Genomic DNA, 24,132 nt, shown 5'->3' on the forward strand with positions numbered 1-24,132 from the left:
ATATACTATATATAGTACATGTGTATATGCATAATATATAGGCATGTTTATGTTTGCATATCGGACGACTGCCTCAGCTGCCATGAAAGTTGCGCAAAGTTTACGAAATCAATTTTCTTCTCATTCTAAATTCAATAAAATGTAAACTTATGAACATTTGTTGCTCGTTATCTAAACATGCTCGCCACAACAGATATCTGGGGAAAAACAAGATAAGAATGTGACAATTGTCATAAATGACATGATGTTACCCTGCAATATAGATTTGAGAATGACAAAGAAAGGTGATCTTAACAAAAGAGACAAGAGAGTAGAATGGGGAGCACAATGGGAACGATTGAGTATGCCATAAATATAGGTAGAAACGAGTTAAAGACCAAGGGAAACTATCCAAAAACCCACAACTCCCATATACCCCATTTCGATTTCAATAGGTATATACAAATGCGCAGAAAATATGGAAAATTGCGTTAAAAATATATAAAATCCAAACCGACAGCAAAGACAGATTCTCCCCATTTGTTTGTGTATATTATTAATAACGTATTAACACGCTCGCGTCCCATCAAAGCGAAAAAAAAAGAAGAAGAAGCCAAGCGAAAGTAAAGCAAACGAATGGAAGCAAACTGAAATTCTTGTTTTAAATGCGCCATGGATGTGTCATTTAACAAAACTACAACAGTAACAACAACTTGGCAAAGACATGCGACCGAACACGAATCTCTCCGCTCCTGATCTCTTGCTGCCCCAGCACAGCACTTAGCGGACGTCTCCGATTCTCACATCCAATTTCAGTGGGCCAAAAGTTGAAGAACTGCAGCGCAGGCAAAACGAAACATGTTTCTGTTCCTTTTTCTTTCTCTTCTTTTTGAATTCAAATGCGCAATTAAAAATAAGTAAAAACATTTTTGAAAAATCAGCAAAAAGAACAAAAATGTTGCAAATAATTTGTGTAAATTATAATACCAATTAGAAATGTACAAGCTGGTTATGATGGACTTGAAGAATTGATTCTTGTTTTCAGAGAAGAAACTATTATTTGTTAACTGCTGACTGCATATCTCGTTTCTTATTGAGAAGGATTTTTTCCAGACTTCAATGAATGAATGAGTATCTTGCAGTCGAGTCAACCCCACGTCTCAAGCACTGCCACTTGTTTACGTACAATTTTGTGAAATATTGCGGCTAAAAATTTATAATTTGTGTAGGATTCTTTATAGATTATCAGCCAATTGCACGAATCAAATACATTTATTAAACAAAAGAGCTGAATTTACTGCAATAGCAAATGACTTTGTAGGAAAAAAAACCATGGAAAAACAATAAAAATTTTCCTAGAATTGATTTGAATTTTTTATTGATTTTCCCTTAGACTAAATGATGAACCATTTAGAGAGCTCAGCCAGGCGAAAATGGGCCATCAGAAGCCATAAAACAAAAATAGCGAGAGCTTTTCTTAACTTTTCTATACATCTTTGCATATGTAGACATAAATATGTATATTTTTTCTTTTTGTCACCCACACTGATAATATTTAATTGTCAATTTGTTTGACAGATATTTTTGATAAATGTTTTGTAAGTGAGGGAGCTCTATATGTATGTTACCTTTTAGTTTTTTTGGTGTCCATTGAAAGTTCCATAACATGAAACTGGCGCATAAATTTGTAAAGTAATCACAGTTAGGAAAATGATGCTCAGGCAGGTTTTCCAACGTTTAAACACGACAACAATAATAATGATAATTATAATAAGAGATAATATTCCGAATACAAAGCGCAAATAATTGGCACAATTCTTCTTGTGGGTATTCTCTCTCTCTCTCTCTCTCTCTCTCTCTCTCTCTCACTGTCTCTATCTGCGTGTGTGTAGGTGGAAAGGGGGCAGGTGATTAAATAAACGCTGGCATTTGTAAGTACGCGTAATTAGAGGCACGTGAGCTTTGTTACTCTATCTAAACACCAATTATATTTATGAGAAGTAATTAATTTCGCGTCGATTTTCGTTCTTTCCCTAGCAGGATTTTTTGTTGTAATTGTTGCTCTCATTGTTTTTGCTGTTGCTGTTGTTGCTGCTGGTTGCTATTGTTGATAAGAACAGGCCATACAGCACATAAATGTGTCACCACACAACGAACGTATTTTAGGACTTGCGGGCCGAGATTAGATCGTATATAAAACGAAAATAACAACAAAATCACAAAGCGGTACAACAAATTCAGCTGTTTGTTAGTTTTTTTTTGACGTCACTCATATAACTATAAATATAAATAATAACGATTATCTGTAATTTTACAGCTTTTTTCGAAATTCAGTTTGATGTATTGTATTGTATTTATAATGCTTCTTTATGCTAATGAGCCAGTTTAAAGGCGTCTCAAGAAAATGAGCTCAGCGCTTTGAATTTGAAATCGACATATGACGCTGATGACAGCAAGAACAACAATATCAGCAACAAGAACACAATAACAAAATCAACAACAATAATACAAAATTCGGTTGTCAAATTACAATTTCGAGTCAATTTAACGCATTTATTTATATATTTGCGCGATCATTTATATATTTATAGGTGTGTGCAGCCCATATATCTTCACGTTCACATCGCACACTAAACACAATTTCTGTCGGTTAAAACAAAAACACACAATCTATATATTTATATATACATATGCTCATATATGATATATATATATGTGTGTGTGTGTGTATAAAAATATATATATATAAATTTCAATACACAAACGTCGAAAACGTAAAATGCTAAATGCGAGGCGAACTCTGGCGACGACTAATTTCGACTGCGGCGAAAACGCGCGCGGCTCGCAGCCCAAAAAAAAGTTCCAAGCAGCGTCAGAATCAGCAGCAGCAGCGAAAGGCAGCGACGTCAACAACAACAAATACGAGCAATAAGTAATCAAAAAAAAAAGAAATAAATAAACGCGAACGTAAAGCAAAAACAAAAAAAAGGCTGAGCGAAAATCGCGCGCGCTCGCAAATTGAAAGCACAAAATCAAAACAAACGATAATTGTATATTTAAAAATATGATTAAACACAAGAGACAGAAAGAGATAGAGAGAGGGAGAGAGAGAAGTTGCGAGAGCAGCAAGTGTGCCAAAGAGTGTGCAAGTGTGTGAGGTAAGTGTGAAACAGCTGTTGAGAGCGGCGAATTGGAAAAAGCCGCACAGCAATAAAAAGTAACAACAACTCAATCAGCTGAGCAAGTGGCGTCAACTGCGACGCCGACGGCAGCGTCGGCAATTGTAAAACACAATGATTGGCATTATTTATAGTTGTTGCCTGTTCTTCGCTCGTTCTGTTCTCGTTTGTTTTCACAAATATTTCGGATATTAACATAAATTCGATAAAAACGACAACGAACAACCAACAACCAACAACATTGCAATTAGCTCAGAACGAGGTAGTTCATAAGTTGTTATGGCACTTAGCACAAACACAAACAAATAGTTCCGTAATTTTGTTGTACGCCGCGTATGCGTAATCGCATACAAATGCACAAATGAAGGCTAAGAAAAAAGGCGTCACGGCTTACATTGTATAACCCGTTCTCTCGACTTTTTACGCCCCCAAGCTATTGTTTATTACATAAATCATCTTGAAGTGTGTTTGTGTGGTTTTGTTTTGTTTGTATTTGCGTTCGAGTGCGCACAAATTTCTAAATAAATATTTGCAATTTTTTGTTTGTTTTCAATTTGTATTCGATTTGCTTTGTTTGTTATATTTTGCAAGGCTTTGCTAATCATTCAAACTGTACAATTTTTGTAACAATAAACAACCAAGTTGATTATTAACTGTGGAAGCCATAATAAAACGAGAAACATATTACAAATGCACAAAAAGGAAAAAGGTTCGAAAATTAGCACATTATTTCGTATATGCTTCTCTTTCTCTCTCCCTCACTAGCTCTTTAACTTATAGGAGCGCGTATAAGTGTTAGTTAACGGGTTTTATTGCAAATTACATCACGCCCACGCTATATAAATGGCCAAAAACAACAACAAAATGCAAAAAACACACGCGATGACGAACACGCGACCGGAACGCGCCTTTACACACGAAACAGTTTAAAAGAAGAAAACACAAAAACAAAAAAAGGAAGAACCCGAGCAAGGCAGAGAGAACGCACTGCAACTTGACACTTGGCGCGTTGGCAAACAAATGAGCTTTTGAACCCTCAGGACAGCGACTGTGAGTACGACTGCGACGGCAACGGCGGCTACAACTGAAACACAGACGGAGACTGAGCTAGAATCGCACAACTTATGCAATTGGCACAGGTGCCGCACTCAGAGCTCACTCGACATTTGACTTTTGGCGAGCAGCGGCGAAAATTCTGCCTTTACTATTTTTTGTTTTCTTCTTCTTTTAATTTTGCACCACTAGCAGCTGAGAACATCCGTTGGATAAGTGCCAGAGGTTGTGACCAAACTGACTGACGTTCTTGCTTATTGTGAATGTCATTATCAAGGTTTATGTTTTCGGCGTCCATTGTCTGTTTGTGAATGAAATGCCATCACAGCGAACTGAGAGGAGAGCGAGCAGGCACGCATACACACACGCACGCATACACTCATAGTAAATTTACTACTAGGTCTAGGTCAATGCAATGTCCAAATACGCGTGTATTAGTGATGATCTCTCAATATTGAATGCATTGCAAATTTACTCTCCTCCTGCTCTCAACAGTCGCCTATGTGTGTGTGTGCACGAAGGAGAGGAAAACATACGCTCATATCCAACTGTAAGTGACAACGGTAAATAACAGCCCCCGATGTCAAAGCTCAATAAAGAGCAGAGCCATAAATGATGGCAGAGCCAAAGAACAATGACCACACAAATACACACTGGAAGAGGCATATGTAAATGGATTGGCTGTTCGGACATAGGCAATTTTTGTATATAGAGAACAGAGCAGGCACAATTAAAGTGAATCATCGGTAAGCGAATGAGGAAATTAACAGACAGGGGCAAAAGCGCCGACGCAGAGTACTAAACAAGGTGCAAGTGGTACCAGGTGGTAAGACACTTACACACATACTCGCATTAACGCACACACATGCACCAGAACAGATAAAAATGCACACTTGATATGTGGGCGTAAACAATTAGCAGCGACGTCAGTGGCAATTAAAAAACGAGTGTAAGAGAAACAATAAAAGGGGGCTGCACCCAGGCAGAGCTAATTGAGTCGCACCAAAATAGAACTCACCTGCAAAGATTGGACGAGAGCTGACGCCATCCAGAAATGCATCCAGCTCCGTCAATTGCTCCATGCCTGCTTTTCAGACCACAAAACACTTGCGTACACAATTTTTAATACACTAAGTGGCTGCCATCTTTGTTTTCCCGGAGTGCATACAGTTCTGCCACGTCCGTAACGCGGCGACGGCGGCGGGCAACGGCACCAAAACTGGGCAGTAAATAAAACACAGTTAATTGCAATTATTGGCGTATTGCAAATAAATTTCGAGAATTTGTCTAAACGAAAAATGTACACGACGTGAGTGGTAAGAAGAAGAAGCAGATACAGTAGACAGCATGCACAGCTGTTTTTTGTTTAGCATGCAGCGTTGCCACCTAACGACGCGAACGACAACGGCGCTTCAAATTTGCAATGACGTCACAACGTGTGGCTAGTGTAAATAAACTATATGTTGATTGTATTTTCTGTGAGTAACATTTGCAAATATAGTGTGATTAATATTTATTTCATTTTTCAAATAACTTTTTCGGCTACCACTAGTGCTGCAGGAAATTCGTCTTAATTTTATTGTGCTTGGATGCCCTGGCAGCCCTGTCAAACAGCTGATTCTCACTTTTTGTTTTGCACGCTTCGCTGCGTTATCTATATTTATCGGCGAATCGGTGTTTATTTAATTTGAAAACCACAAAATCCCGTGTACTTATCAGCATTATTGACTATCAATGTTGTATTAATAGCCGTCAGCGCTGCACCAACAATGGCTGCGTTGCCTGTTGCCGTACATCCGCTAACCAGCGACCCAACCGCCGCCTGGAATGAGATCAGCAAAAGTCAGCGGGTCATCAAGGTTGTTATGAAGCCACCGACCACAACGGTGGCTCCCAACAAAGCGCGCGTAGTCTGCATGTCGGATACCCATTCACTGACGCCTTACATTAAATTCGATATACCCGATGGTGATATATTCATACATGCCGGCGACTTCACCAAGTGTGGACAACTGCAAGAGGTTGTGGAGTTCAACAATTGGATCGGAGCGTTGCCGCACAGACACAAAATCGTGATTGCGGGCAATCATGAGCTCAGCTTCGACCGCACCTTTACGCATCCCCTCCAGAACAAGGCGCATGCAGACCGGTACGAATGAGCCTGCCAAGATATAAAATTATTTTCTAATATAATTTCTTCCCTTTTCAGCTCCAAGCATACAGGCATGAGTATTTTAGATGATTTGCCCACGTTGGGCAATGATAAACAGAGCATGGAGAGCGCCGTAAAGACGCCGAATATACGAGAGGCCTTAACCAACTGCATCTATCTGGAAGATGAGCTACTTGAGCTCTGGGGCGTCCGCATTTATGGCTCGCCCTGGCAGCCAGAGTTTTGTCGTTGGGCTTTCAATGTGCCGCGAGGCGCTGCCTGTCTGGAGAAGTGGAATCAAATACCCGCTGGGGTTGATATTCTAGTCACTCACACGCCGCCTGTAGGCCATGGTGATCTCTGTTGTTCCGGCGTGCGAGCAGGCTGTGTGGAACTGCTGACCACAGTGCAGCAGCGGGTGAAGCCTAAATACCATGTATTTGGCCATGTGCACGAAGGATATGGCATAACGAGCGATGGCAGGATCATCTATGTGAATGCCTCCACGTGCGACATCAACTATTTGCCCAACAATGCGCCCATTGTGTTTGATGTGACGCTGCCACCCGGTGTGCGCAAGGATTAGGCTGCAGTTGCAGCAAGCCCCCGAACGATTTCTATTTATTCAATTTACGCTTAAGTTGTTATTTCAACGGAACAAGGAATTTATTTTACACTGCACCGCAAATTATTTTTAGTTTGACAAATAACAGAACCACAACACCCCTCAAATAATGTTCATTGAATTACCTCGTTGCTAAGCTAGCCTAGTCAAGTTTCGAACCAACGGCTGATCAGGAATGAAAGAAATGCCAAATTTAAGGTACCAATAAATTTGGCATTTCTTTCATTCCTGATCAGCCGTTGGTTCGAAACTTGACTAGGCTAGCGAAGCCTTTAAATGTCCTGCATCTGGCAGCACTGCCTTAGTCGAGTTTCATACCAATTGCTGATCGAGAATGCAACTCTTCAATGTCCTGTACATTGCAAATTGACTTAGTCAAGTTTCAAACCAATTGTTGATTTCGATTGCAAATCTGCAGGGAATTGTGAGCTTTTTTATAAGTTCTAAGCGCTCCATCCCTGAATCAATTAAAGGTCCTGCATATTGCAACTCTGACCTAGTGCAATTTTGAACCATTCCAGTGCGATCGCGAATGCAACCCTTCAGCATTCTTTGAGAGTTCGCTTTTGCGCCATTCGTTCTAACGGCATCCATCCAGCGCCATCGCTGCCGCCATTTTGTTCTGCAACGTGACCATCGAAAGAAATTCTATTTGAATTTCTTGCGAGCTGTTCACGAAAGTTTTGCTTTTAAATTGTATTTTTGCTTATATTAATTAGCTGTAACTTGGCATACGAAACTATGGTGAGCGAGCTAAATAAATGATTGGTCCTTCCACACCCAGAACACAAATTGATTTGAAAATTCTGTTAAAGCGCGAAGTAATTTCCATACAAATTGGGCAATGCGGCACGCAGATCGGCAACTCCTGCTGGGAGCTCTATTTGCTGGAGCATGGCATCAATCTGGATGGTAGTCGCAAAACGGATGCGCAGCAGGTGGAGAGTGGCCGTGGATCGAGCGTGGGCCAAGGCACCTCCGACAATGATGCACACACCTTCTTCATGGAAGCGGGCAATGGCAAGCAGGTGCCGCGTTGTATCTTTGTGGACCTGGAGCCATCGGTAATCGATAGCGTACGCACGGGCGCCACCCGGTATCTGTATCACCCGGAACAGCTAATCTCCGGCAAGGAGGATGCAGCCAATAACTTTGCCCGTGGACGCTATTCGATCGGCAAGGATGTACTCGATCGGGTGACAACGCGACTGCAGAAGATTGTGGAGCAATGCGATGGTCTTCAAGGCTTCCTCATCTTCAACTCGATGGGCGGCGGCACTGGTTCCGGATTTACCTCCTTGCTCATGGAGTCTCTGTCAAATGATTTCAGCAAGAAGTGCAAACTAAACTTTGGAGTCTATCCCTCGCCGAAGGTGTCCACAGCAGTGGTGGAGCCGTACAATGCGCTGCTAACGACCCACTCGACCATGGAGCATGCGGACTGCGTCTTTATGGTGGACAACGAGGCCATCTATGACATCTGTAAAAGCAAACTGGGCGTGGACAGGCCGGCGTACAACAATCTGAATCGCCTGATTGCCCAAATAGTTAGCTCGACGACTGCCTCGCTGCGTTTCAGTGGCTCCATGAATGTGGATCTCAATGAGTTCCAAACGAATCTCGTGCCCTTTCCTCGCATACACTTCCCGCTGGTCGCCTATGCACCGCTCATGTCCGCAGATCGGGCTGCCCACGAGCAGCATGCGATCACCACGCTAACGAATGCCTGCTTCGAGTCCTCCAACATGATGGTCAAGTGTGATCCTCGAGCTGGCAAGTTCATGGCCTGCTGCATGCTCTTCCGCGGCGACGTGGTGCCCAAGGATGTGAACGCTGCGATCTCGGCAATCAAATCGAAGCGGCATATCCAATTCGTTGACTGGTGTCCCACGGGCTTCAAGATCGGCATCAACTACGAGAAGCCGGCCTTTGTCCAGGATGGCGATCTGGCTCCCACCTCTCGCGCCTGCTGCATGCTCTCCAACACGACGGCCATTAGCGTGGCCTTTTCCAATCTGGCCTACAAGTACGATCTGATGTTCAAGAAGCGCGCCTTTGTCCATTGGTATGTGGGCGAGGGCATGGAGGAGGGCGAATTCAACGAGGCTCGGGAGGATATAGCGGTGCTCGAACGGGACTTCAACGAAGTGGGTCTGAACAACGATGAGGAGGACGACGAAGAGTACGCCGAGTTCTAAGCATCCTTTCTTTATCAGTAATATCAATTCCAACTAAACCTAATCTCAGCTGTCACAATAGATCTATTTATGAGTTCCATAACAATATATCCATAAAGATTCCGTTTTAAATTGTAAAAAAATAAAACCTAGATAAGTATTGTTATATAGTATATTATCTTGAGCTGGTTTCTCGGGCTTTGCCGTTCCCGACAATTTCTAATCAGCGCTACCCAAAATTCGAGTGTTGTATTTATATATTTCCATATACGTAAGTCTTAAATGTATATACTATACTATATATTCCATGTAGATCTATGGATCAATAAAGGAACTCTACCAAATGAAGCAACTAAAAAATAAATTGTTGGAATCCAAAAAATTATGTTGAGTAACTGAAATAATAAAGAGCAAAAGCTCTTATCACACAATGATAATATTTGAAAAGGCCAATCGTTGCCTCCATAAACAACAAAAACATTTTTCTAAATCTTTTATAGTCAGTAATATAAATAGAGGCAATAGTATGATACTGATTTACAGCCTGTTCCTCTATCTCTCCTTTCCTCTTACTCTCAGGCTAATGTTATATCAAAAGATTATAAAATCAATAAACATACTCTTTTCAGTTTCTTTTAAATTTTTTTTTTTATTTTTTGTTGTAATTTTTGTTGCTTTTTCTTTTGTTTGTTTTAAACGTCTAGTTGCTAAATTTTCTTTTCAATTGTATTTTTACTTATTTACTTAAATTTACTAAAAATTTTTAGTTTGTTTTAATTTTTCTTTTCGTTTTGAACTTGCAAAGCATTTTTTCTCATCAAAACTTATTTTAAGGAAACATCAAAAATTTTCTTGTTGCACAGTGTAAAATTACAATTTGTGTGTGTGTGAATGTGTATGTAAGTGTATGTGTGTGTGTTTTTTTTTAACTATATAATCTATACAACTAATTTTCTCTCTAAGAGCTGATAATCTTTTACAAAATGCGAATTGTTTAAAAAGAAAAACAAAATTGTTTAACAAATAGAAAAATGTTTGTTTGATTTGAAGGCAATTAAGTGTGCAATTGTTGTAATATACTTTATGCTACTTTATATAATTACATAATGATGCTTTCTTGTTGCTGTTTATATCATAGTTAATAGTTAATAAAAATATAATATTTATAACGATGAATGAATGGCAAAGAGATGCTTTCAAATAAATTTCTATTGATTATTTGCAATTGGTTTTCTTGTGGTTGTTGTTGTTGTTGCTGTTCTTCTTCTTGTTATGATTGTAATTGTTGAAGTTGTTGTTGTTGCTGTGGTATTTAACATTTAATATGGAACATTTGAGAAGAGATACGAGACACTCTCGCCATTGTGTGTTCGTCTAACAGCCTCGGCGAACATCATAGACACATCAATGCACTGCAAAAGAGAGAGAGCGAGAGAGAGAGAAGGAGAGAGTTGTAGTAAAAGTAAGAGATGGAAACTTATACCAACTCACCTGTATTTTGGGGCAATCACGCATATGCCCATCCTGTGGTATAGTATTGGTCACCACAACCGCCTCAAAGCAGGCATTGTTAATGCGCGAAATCGCCGGACCCGAAAATATGCCATGCGTCAATATGGCATAGACCTGGCCAAATGGAGCAATTATTAATAAACAAAAAGCACTAGCAAAAGCACCGTTAACCTACCTTAGTGGCACCCGCCTCCACCAGACGATCGGCCGCATGGACTATGGTGCCGCATGTATCGGCCATATCGTCCACCAATATGGCAATCTTATCCTTAACATCACCCACAAGCACCATCGAGGCGACCTCATTGGCCTTCTTGCGCTCCTTGTGTATCAACGCGAATTCCACATTCAAGCGATCCGCTATCGAGGTAACACTGTAAATGGTATATACACATGAATATATACATATAAAGAATGAGAATGAGAGCGAGAGTAATTCTTACCGCTTAGCGCCGCCGGCATCGGGCGATACAATGATCGAATTTTTCCATTCGGGAATGTTCTCTTTGATCCATTTGAGTACCGCCGGCTCGGCATAGAGATTATCAACTGGTATATCGAAGAAACCCTATACAAAAAAAACAAACAAGTATTCATATAGCAACAGGGCATAATTATGTCAACGCATTTGCTCCACAACATTAGTTTTTCTACTCTCAGCTAATTTGTATTTCCAAAAAAAAAAACTTTTATTTGCATTATCTGGCTATAAACTTCTAAACAAACAGGAGCAAAAACAAATTGAACGTTTCTCTTTTATTTTCGATAACCAACAACATATATATATATACACAAATAGGTATATATGCTAATATCAATGCGCATGCCATAAGCGAAACGGAACGGAACGGAAAGTATGTCGAATTTGCACACTTTGACGCCCGAGGAGCATAAGGAGCTGAGCGAATGGCTGGTCGGCAAGAAGATCGTCTTGAATCATCGCACCAGACGCGATCTATCCGATGTGGTCAATATGGCGCTCCTCTTTAAGAGTGTCGTTGGCAAGATGGTCAACATGAAGCACTACACCTCTCACGGCCAATTGGCAAAGAAGGTACTCAACTGGGAGACATTCAGTCTGAATGTGTTACGCAAAACGAATCTGATCCTGATGCGGCCCGCACTGGAGCTGCTCGCCTCGGGCAACATGAATGCCATATGCTCATTGCTCTTTCATCTGATGCGCATCGAGCGTAATGGAATACAGCTCGGCTCACGTCGAGCATCTCCATCAAGGGCCAAAAGTCAGCCAGAGCCATCGAGCGATGCTTCAACACAATCTCAGGAGACTCCTGTACATTCGAAACACGTGAAAACACACGCCCAGAACTCCACCCAAACGATGAACGATGCTCCGTTGCCGTTGCCGTTGCCGTTGCCGGCACCCGATGAGAATCTGAATGATATGTTACAGACTCCCACACAATCGAAGATGGATCTGCAGGCGGAGTCTGACCATGCGCAATTGGCGCACCAATTGAGAGTGACCACTGAAAAATACGAGGAGCAGCTGCGCATCAACGAGAAGAAGGAAATGTACATAGTGTCGCTGTCACAGAAGATACAATATCTCGAGAGGACCATAATCGAAAAGGAGAAGCGCATCAATCAGCTTCTCGATCAGCTGTCCAAACTCTCGGTGCGCATTATCTCCATGCAAACATCGATCGTCGATGAGCCGCCTCCAGACAAATCAAATATTTAGCCAGCAATTGAGAAACAATCTTTAGAAACACACACAGTCTGTGTGCATGTATTTATATATAAGGACTATTTTATTTTTCCAAGTTTTAGACGTGTTTTTTTATATATGTAAATTAATTTTGGCTTTTTGGCTTTTCCAGTGGCAAGAGAGCCACAAAAATAAAACGAAATTGTTGTATTTTGAACCCCCTTAACCGACTTTGATTTAATTGGATTTGAGAGACTCACCTGAATCTGTGAGGCGTGTAGATCCATGGTTATGATGTGATCCGCACCGGCCACTGATAGCATATTAGCGACCAGCTTCGCCGAGATGGGCGCACGGCTCTGAGCATGGGCCAGCGTAGAAAATATAGAAGAGAATCAGGTATATCATTAGCGTAGATAGTAAAAGCGCTTAAAAGTATATTAAGTTTATTCATATATATAGCTTATTATGAGAGTTAACCATGTGTACAAAAAACATATACATAAATATAGAGTTCAGATAGTCAAATATATATACACACAAAAAGAAGTGTAACAACGATCCAATGGGTACAGAAACAATAACTGAAACGAAGACTTTCGACAAACACAAAGGACAACAATGAGCGAGAGAGAGAGAGAGAGACAGAGAGGCAGACAGAGAGAGAGAGGTGTGTGTGGGTGCAGATCATCAATGACAGTGCGCACCAGGGACAATAAATTGTGCAACAAATTTAGTATGTATACTAAGAAATTTCCGAGAAAAAGAAAAAAACTAACATGCAAAACTCTATATAATATATATGCTAATATTAGTCAAACTTGCTCAATGCAAACACTGGAAAAAATAGAAATTATAAAAAAAAACTGCTTTAAAAAATATATAAAAATTTGTAGAAGCTCTGTTTTTGTGTTTATAGATTAAATATTAAAGATATATTTGTCGCTGGTAGCTAGTTAAAAGTAAAATGTAAAGCTTAGACCCGCTAGCAGAACTACTCACAGTATATTGTCTGGGTGAAAACTCCTAAGCACATTTATTTAACAGATATTTGTTTTTGTATTTGGTAATTTGTTTATTGGTTTGTTTTTGGCTCATAAAAGTTGTTTGATAAAAGAAAAAAACAAATGAAAGTAGAGAAAAAAGAAAAAGAAGAAACGAAAAGTTGTTTGAGTGAAATATTCTAGTCAAAGTTTTGTTTTTTTTTTTTATACAAATTTAAAGAAAGAAAAAATATAAGAAACTAAAAAAGAAATAACTGGAAACAAAACAAAATGCTGGGAAAGGTATATTTATACATTGTGTTGTTTGGGATTGTGCAAAAACTGGTTAACTATCAAAAACATCTCAATTTTATGATTTTAAAAGATATGGAAGAGGGTAGGTGAAACAAATAAACCTAAAGTTATAAATAATAATAATAAATGGATAGTTAAATTGCTGAGATTCGGGAGAAAGCTAATCAGAACTATATAACTGCAGAAATAATATATCTTTAGATATTAATAGAGTCTAAATCGTCCATAGATAGATAAGTGTATACATATATTGCTTGGGCACTAATTGAACCCAAAGTCAAGTATACTCTTGAAATGTCATGTATAAAGATAAGACAGACTAAATTTATAGAGTTTAATCGAAATTAAAGTCAAGTATTACCATATAAATTTCATCTAGATAGATAAGAGAAATAGAATTTATAGAGTTTAATTGAAATTAAAGTCAAGTATATTCAATTTGGCTCAGCTAAATAGATAAAAGAGAGTGAATTTAATCTGCATATAGCTAGAAATGCTCTATAGGTCCCAGCTATCATTATAATATATGTATGTGTGTATTACAATATGTATATGTCACATGACAACACTCAGACTATCGTTCGATGTCAAGAAACGCATTTTGAGTTCACATCAATGCACTTTTCCTATAGATTAAACATCTCGTCTTGCTGACGAAAATAAGTGGAAAAATTACGGAAAAATATATTGTATATTTAAATGCACAAGTGTTGTTAATCTGACCGGGTTCAAGTGTACAACAAACAGATACACATAGAGAGATAGAGCGCTGCACTACGAAGGACCCCCAATCTAGTTGACGTCAAATTAAATACATGACGTTGCTAATGGGTTATCAATCACTAATTTTAAACTATTTTCGTAAACAAATGAGGGAAAAACATTTCAATCAGAATCAACATTAAATAGATAAGAGATATATTGAAGTTGAACACGAATAAAATATATATATATAAGTATTATATATACTTTTTGGGGTCAGCCATGCCATCTGCTGTCTGTCTGTTTTACATGCGACAGTCTAAAAATATTATTAACATACCCTATATATTAATTTTCAATGGATTGAGGGCAGGGTCTAGCTGGTTGCTAGGCAGACGGATGTCTTATCAGTTCTTTGGGATTGTATTGAACCCGGTTGTTAAAATCAAATATTATATTTGAGCGGAAAAAGATATATTGGGAACGTACACAAATGCAAGGTGCTAAGAAGTGCAATAACAAATAAATATATATATATATAAATATATATATAGATATAAGGTAAATATTGTATGATATATTATTATACTATAAACAGCACAAAATGACAAATTAACGAGCAGACAGCAAAACGAGGACTTATAGTATAAGTAAAAATAATATAAATATTGTGTTAATATAAGTATTAAATCATATATTTTTGTTGCAATGAAGCGGCGCCGCTCAAAAAGGAAACAAACAGAAAAATTTTACAAAATTTTCAATTTGTACAAATAGAATTTTGAGCAGAAAAATGTGGAAATTTTCTTGATTTTACCAATTGAAAAAAAAAAAGTAATATAAATATATATATAACAATTTGCCAACAATTTAATTTAAAAAGCGCATTTCATTGCAGTTTTTCTCGATGTTTTTTAATCTTTCTTCTTTTTTATTTTTGTTAGTTCATGCAGCACGTGTATTAAACATAAAAGACAAAAGCTAAAATATTGTAAAACCTTTTTGTAGAATTTTGTTGTTGAATATATATAAATATTTCTAGTTTTTAAAGCATTATCGAATTGAACTTTTACCAACAGATTATTAAAAGTTTTGATTTTGATTTTGATTTTGCAATATGCCCACAGCCCAGCGAGGTGAGAGATTGTTCTTGCAAGTTTTCTTCAATGAGTTGAGGATGAGAAAATTTTTTTAGTTGTATTTGCCCGACGTAAAACAAAACAAATTGTAAATAAGATATCTTTTGTTGGTATCTATTTGAAATGAAAAAGGTGAGTTGGAGTTGTTGTTGTTGAAAGTTTTAAATACCCTAAATTTCCAATCGTAGTTTTTCTTGGCAAGCTTAGCTTTTTCATCTTTCTCCTCACCGCCCGGCAACTAGTGTAGATATAGTTTCAATATACCGCGAGATCAAACACGAGTAAGACACATATGTAGAGAGAGTAAGAGAGAGAGGGATAGAGGGATAGAGGGAGAGCGCGAAGTAGACACCAAAAGTTGTTGTAAACAGCGGCATTAACATAATTAATTGAAGAAGAAAAAAAATCAAATATTTATATATATATATGTAAGTAAAATTGTACAATATTTATAGATTAAACTATTTGGATAGATCTATAATAACAAAAGGGGAAAGTTTCCACATTTTAACAGCTTCGCTTCCTTGCAACGATTTTGTTGTTGTTGTTTTTAGGGAGGAAAAATAAAATAAAAACTCAAACTTTAATTACAAAATGCAAAATAAGGAAAGAAATACACACAGAGATTAACATTATATATATGTATATGTATATAGTATAATACACATACATCTATACATATATAAATATAGTTTGGGTTATTTATATTGGGCAGTTTAATGCTTTACTGCCTTTACAGTATTTATTGTTGCTATAAAAATCCGAACTAGTTTTGCATTTTATTTATCTTATATATGGTGTGGTTGTGTTTAAATTTAATAATTAAGGAAAGTTAATTGAGTATTTATTGAGCGAGAGCTATCTACTATCCCTAGTGGGCAAACCTACCTTATCTTTTTTGTCTTGGCGGGCATATGGAAAGCAAGGAATCACAGCTGTAACACGAGATGCTGATGCGATTTTGCAAGCATTGATCATGATCAGCAGCTCCATTAAATTATCATTGATCTCCCCGGAACCGGACTGCACAATGTAAACATCTTCGCCACGCACCGATTCGCCGATTTCCACACTGAAATTCGATCAAAATAAATATTCAATTAGAAAAGTTTATATGTTGAATCGAATATCATATTTATACAGAGTATATGAAGTGCCGTCATCTTGCTGGGCGACAATATTCTTGTTTACTTTCCGACGCACTTGAGTTGGCTAACGTAAACACATACAACTCTCGTGCCTTACGACCGCAACAATTTCTCAGTAACAGAATTTGCTGACTCTTGTCTGCAAATTGACCTGCGAATCGACTATATATATACATAGGTATTCATCTACACATATAAACATTCCCTCAGCTCTCACGAATAACTTTGTATACTCTTTCCGCTTGTTTTGCCTGAGTAAACAAATTAGTTTTTCAGCTTTGATAATATCAAAATTTAACATTGATTCGTGGGAATTCAAGTCTTTTTCCGGTGATCTAAAACTTTAGCTTTACTGACCATATCTAAATTAATTATTATTATTATTATTTTTTTTTTTTGGTAAATCATTAGAGAGCCTTAATAATCTCTAGCTGCAATACAATTTACTATTCACATTCATAAACAGGCAAACAGAAAGAGGAACGAGCAGCAAGACAAACCTTGCTCAAGTCCAATAGACTGTTTTTACTTAGTAAAGAATTATATTTTCTACATTTTAATTACATTTGAGCTATTATTGACAAGTTAATTGCTATTGTCCTACTATGACAAATGATATTAGCTTTCGATATACACATCATGTTGACGTGGAATATAGGGAAAAAAATATTTCTTGCACATTTTTAAAGCCACATTCCCAGAGGGTTTCTGTTGCTACAATGTTGACCTTATCGACAGCTCGATTCACTCTTGATAAATTGAAAAAATATTGATTTCTAGGTAATTTGTATACCCTAGGCCCACTGAAAATGATTGCTTAGGGTAGAATGGTTTGGTCTGTTTAAAGTCTGATGGAGTTTCTAAGTTCTTGTTAATCCTAAACAAAGACCAATCTATTATAAGCAAGGCATAAGGAAGGAGAAGTGTAAATCATATATAAATAAACATAATAAATCAAATGGTTTAATTGCAGATATAAGCTATACTTAATAGTAGCTAAGATTTCTTTATTTATATTATTGATACAGATATTTACATATATGTATAAAATATCCATTTACCATAAATTCGTATTCTTTCATATGAGACCATTTCCTTGATTAACTCATAGCTCACTTTTTACAGCTTTCCCTTACTTTCCTCTCCCTTTTTCGTTTATTGTGTTTTTTACGTTTTGATTTTCTCTTTCTCCTTCTGCTCTCTACTCCCACACACACACACACAGTTTGGTCATTGCCATTGTTATTTGCATTGAAGGTTAATTGAATTACGTGTGGAACTGCGCCCAGAATATCGAACGCCTTCGGCCAGTCCATCGATTGACAAAATTTTCGGACATATTTCTTGTTGCCTTTGCTAAGCCCTGCCAATTCGTATACACAAATACATACATACATAATGACATAATGTGTGTGGGTATGTGTTCATTGAATATTAGCGCCAGTGTGCGACCCAATCGGGAATTATGACTACAGTCGCACGCTCTCAGCTGTCTTTTGTTGTGGCTGCGTTTTACGGCATATTACGCATACGCCGCATTGCTCGCTTAGGTTTTGCCAAAATGCATTTTATTAGCAGCCAATGCTAATGCTAATGCTGTGGCAGTTTCAGTTGACGTTGCATGAAATGAATGCATTTTTTTTGGCATTTTGGTTTTTGTTTTCTTCTCAGAAGAAAAACACTTTCGCCTCTGGCATTGCTCGAATGCCAAACGCTGCCGCTGCTGCTGCTGCTGCTGCTTTGGCTTTGGTTCTTGCGGCCAACTCTTGGGATCTGGCAGTGCTGGCAGTGGGCCAAGTATTAACCGTCTTGCTCTGCAGCTGTCAGAGGGTAGACCGCTGTCTAGCACCAGCACCGGCACCAGCACCAGCAGCAGCAGCTGTTTCCTTTGTTTTGCTTTTTTTATGCATGTATATTTTTAACTAGCTGTTTGACTTTTATTTTTGTCCGACAACTGACAAGCCTCTGCATGTGTGTGTGAGTAAGTGTGTGTGTATGTTTGTGATAGTGATAGTATAATCTACAAGTATCGTCGCTCGACTAGGCTCAACTAATTCCTGTTGGCTTATAAATATGTATGTAGATGCTCGCTTTAAACCCATATCTTGGCACTTATCAGCTAGCCAGTCGTAGCCCTTGCTCCCATTCGTCTCACATTACGAACAACACGCAAATTTCTTATCGATCAAACTTTCCAATTTGTACTTGTAATCGACATTGTTTTTGGTTTCAGTCTTGGTCTAGTTGCGTGTTTTGACCTTTAGAAGTGATGGCCATTTACGTTCGCTATTGAAAAATTGCATTGGCGGCGGGTTTTAGGTTGCCTTTGGCAAGGTCATTTGTGGCTAAGCCTTAAATTAGGTATGAATAATAATAATATTTAGTCGCACGAAACTAACATAAAATGATTGCTCTAAATATTTTCCATTAAATTAATGGACACTTCGTAAGTGTTTCAACAATTATCAAGAATATGAATTTCCATGACGTCATCGCAGCGCCCTACAAACGCTATCATTGATTGTAACCCAGGTCTATGACATACATGCATACATATAGATCTGATAGGGGTAACAATAACAAATTTTTAGCGCCAATCAGCACAGAAGACACGCTTCAATCAAGTCGTAGTGCAAGAGCAATAATAACGTAGCAACAGCAGAAACACCAACAACAACAGCGAGCAATAAAGAAGAAGAGCAATGCGAGAAATCTAACTGTGAACATATTAGTTACGTTACACTGTTGCTGGCAACGCTCAGTGCTCTGAGAGAACAAACCAGAAAGAGCTACAAGCCGACAAGTGCGCAGCACAAATAACAACAACAAAAACAATATAAATTAGCACAACCACCGTGTTGTTGTGTCTGCTCTTGCAGCACACACGTGGGGGCCATCTCATCAATGAGAGAGACAGAGAGAGAGGGAGAGCGACAGACAAAGAGAGAGAGTGCAAAAGCAGACGCGTGAGCGCAGAGCAGCATGAACATGTGGGGGCGTCCCGTCGTTGACGTCGCCGTCGCCGTCGACGCCGCGCCATCGTCATCGGCTGACTTATGAGTGACTCTCTTCTGTGCGCGCTCTCACGTTCGCTCAGTTGGCGGCGAAAAAACGTGACAGTGTCGTGTTATGGTTTGGTTTGCTATCGCTGTCTGCTCCCTGCCAGCCTACTTGCCTGCCTGCTTGTCTTCCGTTGCTTCTGTTTTGGAGTTTACCTTTGTGTGAGTTGCGTGCCATTGCGTCTGTATGCGAGAGCATAACATAATACATGCATAAACGTGTGTCTGCATATACATATACTACTTACACATCAAACTCACACATATTCACACATCTGAATGTATGGAATACTCACGCTCATTTGGCTAGCGCGTATCATGTCAAAAAGCTTAGCGCGCATTATTTATATTATAACCTCTAATTTTTCTTACTTTTCTCACTCATTTATTTCTTTTGCCTGCCTTCTTGTTTCTCTTTTTGATATTTTTTTTCCCTTACACTCTAATTGTTTGCTAATTTCCTTTGTATAATTTTCGACGTTTATTTAATTCTATTAAAATTCTTTTAGGCCGCTTTGCATGTGTCGCGTTTCAGTGTGTGCGTGTTGATAAGGCGCCAGCCACCAGAGACACTTTATTATTATTTGTTGTTGTTGTTGGAGTAGCAGCTGACTTGTTCGCTTGTGAGTGTGTGAGTGTGCGTGTGTGCGTGTGTTGAGGCTGAAGCTGCGTCACAACAGTGCCAAAGTAAAATCACATGTGCTAATTAAATATAAATGTAATAATTTTGTATATTTATGAAGATTCAATATTTTAATATTATTTAAATTTTACGGGCGACAAACAATTTGCACGCGACATTGGCTTCGATGTAGCCAGAGCGCGTTCCTCTTGGTGTTTTGCGCGATTGTCTGAGTATTTAAGTATACATGTGTGTAAGTGTGTATATGCGTGAGCCTCATACACACAATCACGCACACACACATGCATATAGAAAGGCAAGCACACGGCAAGCAACCAATGACTACGGTGTACAGTCCACTTGTTAAATCAATAAAAATAAAAACCACAAAAAAGCAAAACGAACTGTATTAAGAAACCTATTAAAAGAAATATACGAAATAAAATACTATAATTTACTGAACTGCAGCCAGGCGTAGGGCACCTGCTGTCGTCCCGCTGCCAGTCAAAGAAAAACGCATGGCCAAGCGCTTGGCAACCTTTGGTAATGTCAAGGAGCTGAAACTGTCCACATGGACACACAGATTTTTCTTTTTTGTTTTTTTTTTTTTTCAATTTACTTTCGGGCACTTATCACACGCATTTAACGGGGTCACATTTCACATAATTTGTTATTATTGCTATTGTTTTTGTTGCTGTTGTTTCAATTGGTAAACGGCTGGAGCACGCGATTCGATTTTATTGTATATGTGTGTGTAAGTATGTTAGTGTGCATGTATGTATGTACTTACCATGTTTCCAAATTGCTAAACTTCTTGGTAACCACTTTGCCCAGGTCGATGCCAAGGCGATCGACAATACGCTGCGCCAAATCCGGATGCGAGGTGCCCGAAAACACTTTAATGTTTGGCATTCTGGAGTGTATTAGATTTAGACAACCAGCCTGTTTCTCCAAATTGTCTCGGATCAAACTTCTAGCGCGTATCGGATTAGCAGAACGTACTGGCATCACACAATCTACGAGTACAAGTTTTTATTATAAAAATTTTTTTGCACAAGCAGCGACAGCGACGTCGCCGTATTCGCTCTGCCTCTGCTGTCACCCGTGTATGTGTGTGCGTATACATGGCGGAATTGAGCGTCGAGAGCGTTGAGAGTGAGCGAACGCTTGTAATAGAGCGCAATGAGAATAAATGTAAGCAGACGATGGCAGCGGCAGAAAGCATTGCTGCGCTGCTGCTCTCTCACACTCACGCGCCAAATATTCATTCATACATCTGGTGTAAGCAGCGAAAAGCTTGTCTGTATACATATATACATATCTCATGCAACAGTATGGGCATGTGTGTGTGCGGAAGAGAGAGAGCGAGAGATAGTGAGAGTGAAAGAGTACGAGTCTCACCAGAGCCACCCCAAGCATCGGCCATGTGATTATTTTGACATATTGCTGTCGCAACCTGTGTGAGTGAGCGAATGTTGTGTTGTGGCCAGATCGCGGCGAATTCGAAAGTATATTGCTTAGGTTGGTAATCAAAGTGGTTCGAAAGGAAACAATATTTATCTTGCTAACTAAAGCAAGAAACATCAACTCATATTTATACAATATTTATAATACTTTACTCGAATAATGTAAATAAACACAGTCTGGCAACATTCTTAGTTCTCCTGGCGTCAGACAGTCCCAAAACAATAATCAAAAGCTCGCACGTACCCTGATAAAGCCTTGCGCTAGGTTCTCTGCTCTCTTTCAAGAGCGAGAATCTATGGGAATGCAGCGAAAACAATATAGTCTAGCATGCAAACAGGCGCGTGCCGAAAAGCTTTTATCACGACACAAGCCGAACAGCTGTTTGTATGGATGGTTAGGGGGTTTTCGTTTGACAATGGCCGTGAAATATACATTTAACCTTGCACGCAATACGCACCATTTTGTTCAGATTTTAAACTTTTTGTGTCTGGCATCATGACAAAATGCTCGAAAACTCTGCAGTGACGTGCAACACAACGCGCGCAATTTGCCGCTATTTGTCAAGTGCTAACGGTAATACACGACTGAGAAACGAACGGCGAATTTATAAAGCAAAGAGCGCGCACGTAAAAAATAGCTTTGTATAATAATATATTTTTTTGATTTATAAGTATATTTATTAGAACTATGACAGTAGATTAGGCGTTGAGAACAACAGAATCAAGCGCAACGCCGCCAGCAGCGAGTAAGCAATTGGGACTACTGAGCGCGTACATGGCGTATGCGTTTCACACACACATACACAGACTTTCACATAAGAACACATGCATACATCTGTACACACACATAAACTCATATAAGTTAATAGACGCAGAGCAATGCTAGTGCCAGAAGCTTTCGCCGAAGCATTGACTATTATTTCGCTCTCTCTCTCTCTCTCTTTCTCTTTAACTCTCTTCTTTCTGTTGTACAGCTGTTTGGATGCAATTGCGAGGGCTACAAAAATGCATTTAAATTTTGTATTGCTTTTTATTTAAGCTGGCCGAAGCTAATGATCCCAACTAAAGCTATTTATTTTTGGGGGCTCGTCGTTGCTGTTTGTTGTATAGTACGACTGTACTTGAGCAGTACAATGGAATACGCAGAGATTTGTCAAATTGTTTTCGTGTCTAAATTTAAATGAACTGAAGCCAATGCTAAAATGCCAGGCTAAAATGTTTTTACAAAAGGAAAGCACTGACGTAGTCTGTAGCATGTATGTGTGTATCTGTATATACATATATATATATGACGCAAATGCAAATGGCGTCGTTGCATTCATATAAAAAATAAAGAGGGGTTTGAGGGGTAAGCAACCACGTGTCAGCTTCTTAACTGTTGATAACGCACGTTTCTTTCCATTACAAACAGATAAAGCACAATGAAAACACACATACACTCGCATCAACACACACACACACACATACGTAAACACGTTTCGGCAATAGAATTCAACTTACATGAAACATGTGCAGAAACAAATCGGTTCGTAAATAACTAGGTACACAAATAAATTAGGCGTTGAAACGGTTGTTTTTTGTTTCTTACTCACGTTTCACTTAGTCTGCGTCTATTCTTTTGTTTGGCACTTAAGAATGCAGCCGCTTCAATGAAAATTCAAAACCTGAATGATTTCATTGGCGGCGAAGTCATGAAGTTTGACTGCCAAGCAAAAGAGAGAGTGTGAAGAAGCCAGCAGAGAATGAAAGACGGAGAGTCAGTATCGTGGAGAGCGAAATAGAGAGAATGAGAGAGTAATCAAAGAAGCCAAAGAGTAAGTGCGCCGGCAACTCGCTATGTTTTTTTTTTTTTTAATTGCGTTTTTTATATTTTTTAAATGGAGCTTGGGCCGAACGTCTGTACAAAAGAAAACAAACGAAACACGTGCCCAGCAAGCAAGCGCAGCACAAAACTAAAACAGAAACGGTCTCAGATGTCGCCGAGCTAGAATGTTCGCGTTGACCAATTGATAAAAAGTTAGTTAGAAATGCAAATAAATTAGAGCAGACATAGTCTAGACTCTAGACGTATCGAATGGCCTTAAAAAAAATGTTGGCTGAGCTATTTTTAACTGCTAAATACGACTTGCTCAGCAGCTTCTCGTCCCACACATTTGTTCTGCTTTTGAAACCTGAAGAAAGGAAACTTAAAAACAAAAACAAAACAATTAAAATACAAATAAATAGTGTTGAGTCGCATAATTGCTGTATATTTTTTGGCTGCTGTTGCTAAGCTGGCGAGAGCCCTATTGTGCGCTAGACGCGCATTTTTTATTTATGAGAGACAAAAACGAGTTTTGAATTGCCATC

General features: G+C 38.7%; 5 protein-coding genes across 21 annotated transcripts in view; 3 read left to right on the top strand and 2 right to left on the bottom strand.

The window, feature by feature from the left end:
* Positions 1–5,666, bottom strand: part of fry (microtubule binding protein furry) — a 49,985-nt gene extending 44,319 nt beyond the window's left edge. For 9 of the 12 annotated variants that reach the window (XM_018099620.3, XM_089260534.1, XM_018099619.3 and 6 more), the window contains exon 1: positions 5,230–5,666. In XM_018099620.3, the coding sequence (XP_017955109.1) occupies positions 5,230–5,293 (64 nt within the window). In that variant the 5' untranslated portion in view covers positions 5,294–5,666. Of the gene's footprint in view, positions 1–1,607; positions 1,796–5,229 lie in introns of those variants that run through there. The other 3 variants (XM_089260531.1, XM_018099616.3, XM_018099622.3) reach the window with 3 other exon arrangements.
* A 139-nt stretch (positions 5,667–5,805) lies between these two features.
* Positions 5,806–7,098, top strand: LOC108650502 (UPF0046 protein C25E10.12). The gene is made up of 2 exons (XM_018099671.3): positions 5,806–6,360; positions 6,421–7,098. Exons 1-2 carry the CDS (start codon positions 5,981–5,983, stop codon positions 6,947–6,949), a joined length of 909 nt encoding a protein of 302 aa, XP_017955160.1. The 5' UTR covers positions 5,806–5,980; the 3' UTR covers positions 6,950–7,098.
* Positions 7,099–7,316: 218 nt separating this feature from the next.
* Positions 7,317–9,513, top strand: alphaTub67C (alpha-Tubulin at 67C). The gene is made up of 2 exons (XM_018099657.3): positions 7,317–7,732; positions 7,804–9,513. Exons 1-2 carry the CDS (start codon positions 7,730–7,732, stop codon positions 9,184–9,186), a joined length of 1,386 nt encoding a protein of 461 aa, XP_017955146.1. The 5' UTR covers positions 7,317–7,729; the 3' UTR covers positions 9,187–9,513.
* A 327-nt stretch (positions 9,514–9,840) lies between these two features.
* Prps (phosphoribosyl pyrophosphate synthetase) lies at positions 9,841–23,520 on the bottom strand. Of its 6 annotated transcripts, XM_089260537.1 has the most exons (10): positions 23,376–23,514; positions 23,284–23,320; positions 21,108–21,333; positions 16,377–16,560; positions 15,658–15,726; positions 12,610–12,708; positions 11,121–11,245; positions 10,853–11,051; positions 10,657–10,791; positions 9,841–10,577 (listed from the first exon to the last, which is right to left on the bottom strand). In XM_089260537.1, exons 3-10 carry the CDS (start codon positions 21,323–21,325, stop codon positions 10,485–10,487), a joined length of 1,122 nt encoding a protein of 373 aa, XP_089116663.1. In that variant the 5' UTR covers positions 21,326–21,333; positions 23,284–23,320; positions 23,376–23,514; the 3' UTR covers positions 9,841–10,484. The 6 variants fall into 6 exon arrangements, with proteins under 6 accessions (XP_089116663.1, XP_089116664.1, XP_030242875.1 ...); XM_089260538.1 differs by lacking the exon at positions 23,284–23,320 and having other exon boundaries at positions 23,376–23,520; XM_030387015.2 differs by lacking the exons at positions 15,658–15,726; positions 23,284–23,320; positions 23,376–23,514 and adding exons at positions 13,352–13,375; positions 22,242–22,516.
* LOC149091415 (uncharacterized) lies at positions 11,303–12,575 on the top strand. The gene has a single exon (XM_089260540.1). The coding sequence runs from the start codon at positions 11,534–11,536 to the stop codon at positions 12,380–12,382; it is 849 nt and encodes a 282-aa protein (XP_089116666.1). The 5' UTR covers positions 11,303–11,533; the 3' UTR covers positions 12,383–12,575.
* Positions 23,521–24,132: the final 612 nt, after the last annotated feature.

The sequence above is a fragment of the Drosophila navojoa genome, chromosome 4 (genome assembly GCF_054131105.1).
Source record: "Drosophila navojoa isolate 15081-1374.11 chromosome 4, UAZ_NAV_1.0, whole genome shotgun sequence".
Classification (NCBI taxonomy): Eukaryota; Metazoa; Arthropoda; class Insecta; order Diptera; family Drosophilidae; genus Drosophila; species Drosophila navojoa.